This window comes from Austrofundulus limnaeus, unplaced genomic scaffold (genome assembly GCF_001266775.1).
Source record: "Austrofundulus limnaeus strain Quisiro unplaced genomic scaffold, Austrofundulus_limnaeus-1.0 Scaffold530, whole genome shotgun sequence".
Taxonomy (NCBI): Eukaryota; Metazoa; Chordata; class Actinopteri; order Cyprinodontiformes; family Rivulidae; genus Austrofundulus; species Austrofundulus limnaeus.
The window spans coordinates 47,476-50,043 of NW_013952932.1; the positions used below are offsets into that span (position 1 = coordinate 47,476).

At 37.1% G+C, this 2,568-nt stretch overlaps 1 protein-coding gene across 2 annotated transcripts in view; it reads left to right on the forward strand.

Annotated features, from left to right (window-relative positions):
* The window catches only part of ttc39a (tetratricopeptide repeat domain 39A), a 29,470-nt gene that overhangs the window by 17,735 nt on the left and 9,167 nt on the right, over window positions 1-2,568 (forward strand). For both annotated transcript variants that reach the window (XM_014026154.1, XM_014026155.1), the window contains 5 exons: window positions 51-91; window positions 219-286; window positions 394-458; window positions 540-639; window positions 809-874. In XM_014026154.1, coding sequence (XP_013881608.1) covers window positions 51-91; window positions 219-286; window positions 394-458; window positions 540-639; window positions 809-874 — 340 coding nt within the window. The remainder of the gene's footprint in view (window positions 1-50; window positions 92-218; window positions 287-393; window positions 459-539; window positions 640-808; window positions 875-2,568) is intronic.

Below are 2,568 nucleotides of genomic sequence, written 5' to 3' on the forward strand. Positions count from 1 at the left end.
GTTTTTTTTTTTTTTTTTTTTTTTTTTTTTTTTTTGCCTTTCTTCATCAGGTACAGGAAGAAGTCGAGCTTCTCCAAAACCTTCACAGAAGGTGAGCAGACGGAAAGACTTCAAAGGGTCGTCGGGGTTTAAAGAGACAGACACATGTTTTATGTGTGGAGCCTGTGTGAAGTGTGTTGGTTTGAATTTTGTTTTTGCGTGTTTGTGTTTCACCTCAGAGGAACTGCATGCAGAAGTCTGCTACGCCGAGTGTCTCCTGCAGAGGGCAGCACTCACCTTTCTTCAGGTCAGCGTTTGGACATTACTGCTTTTATTTAGTCCGCCACCGTGTTTGTTTTGTTTTTTTGTTTTTGAAAATTGTTTAAATTCCTTCTTGATCTTTTACCGGTTCAGGATGAAAACATGATCAGTTTCATCAAAGGGGGCATCAAAGTGAGAAACAGCTACCAGACGTACAAGTGAGACTCCCTGACATTAACACTAAGGCTCGGGTCTTTTCCTGCTTCTCCCTCATCACTTTGACACGCTCCTCTTTGCAGAGAGCTTCATGGTGTCCTCCAGTCTTCCGGGTACACACATGGCGACAATCATGGTCATTTTGAGGGCGGTGTTAAACTGGGAGTTGGCGCTTTTAATTTAGTAAGTCGTATTCTAAAAGTATGAGTTTATAAATGGTTGTTTAATGTTTCACAAGCATAAAGCAAAGTTTAAAATGCAGTCGGCTGTTTGTATGTCGTTTTGTCATGCTGTTGCACTGTTTAGACAAAAGGTTAGATTTTTATTTATCCTGCTTGTCTACTTCCTGCAGATGATCTCTATGCTGCCCACACGGACGCTCAAACTGCTGGAGTTTGTTGGCTTCTCTGGTAACAAGGTGTGTCCTGCTGAAGGCAGATAAACATATGAATCTCTTTTAGATGTTTTCTAAGAAGGTGAAACTTTCTGCTCTCTGTTAAGCATAACTAATCCCCCGTTTACCTGAAGTAAATAATATGTGTCATCAGGTCTCAACAGTGCAGGATCGACTCATTCCTTGAGATAGGAAACCCAATGTGGCCAATATTTCTAATGAAAGTCTTTACACTGCTACTGTTATGACAGTGATGACCCCGACACCTTTAATGGAAACAAACTTCTCAACTTTTAACTGACTTATCATAACTAGAGAAATTTCATTTCCTGTAAATGCCTGTTACTGAATGATGTAGCTAGAAGAAGTGGAAGTATTTTTAAATTTAACTAGTATTGCCTGCTGAATTTTAACAGTAGAGGTGGAACCCAAAATGAGCAGAATGATTGCTGATATTTGCTGAAGAACCCAAACTGTGAAAACAAAAGTTTTAAGGGGCAGATAATAGCTGAAAAAGGCAGAAATAGGCAGATAAAAAGTAAAAGGAGTAGAAATATAGCTGAAAGGGGCAGAAATGGCTGAAGAGGACAGAAAGAACAAAACAAAAATAAAGTTTAAAGTACCAGAAGAAGACATTGAAATTAGCAGAAGAATAGCAGAAAAAGTCAGAATAATAGCTTAAAGGCCCTGTGATGGACTTGCGACCTGTCCAGGGTGTACCCCGCCCCTCGCACTGTGACTGCTGGATATGGGCATCAGTGACCCACGCGACCCTGAAAAGGAAGAAGCGTGTTCAGAAAATGGATGGATGGATGGATGGATAATAGCTTAAAAACCGAAATGGGCAAAATAGAAGCCGATGGAAGCAGAAATTAGCACAAAAATGTTTCAAAAAGGCAGAGCCAAAACAAAATGTAAGAAGTACAGTAAAGATGTGTGAACATTTAGAAGGTTTTTAAGGATGTTGAAGACAGCTCCATTCATTTTCAATAAGAAAACAAAATGGCAGAAAAACCTAATTATCTCAAAAAGTAGAAAGTGTTTAAGTATCAAAAGTCATAGCTGGTAGGAGCTGAACATTTTTGATAAATTAACTGTTAAATAGCACAAAAATAGTGAAACGAGATATGTGCCAAAAAGCCTACAGAAGAAAAAAAAGATCTTGATATGAGTAACAACATCCGAACGGTTTCTCTCTGTCTTTTCTGTGTGACTGAACTACGCTTCTGCTACCAAGAAATTTGGTTCGTACAATACATTACTGAAAGTGAAAGTCTCAGGTTTTTTCAGGTTCTTTACAACAACAGTTATGAAGAGTTAACAGTTATTTAGAATGTTGTGTAAAATGTTAATAAAAACAGAATGCAATGATCTGCAAATCTCATAAATCTGTATTTTATTCACAATGGAACATAAACAAATCAAGTCAGTTTTTTGCAGACTGGTGAACCTCTCTTCTTTATTTCTGAGAGATTTAGCCTCAGAAATACCCTAAGTTTTACTTCAGCCTACTCATTTTTATACAGACGATGACCTTGTGACATTGTGATGACCTTATTTTAATGAATTTTCTTTTTTTCTGTATTTTTACTCTTTGTTCTTTTATTATTGATTGTTCTTTTTTATGTAATTTGGACTACAAGTCTGTAATAAATATCTATCTATCTATCTATCTATCTATCTATCTATCTATCTATCTATCTATCTATCTATCTATC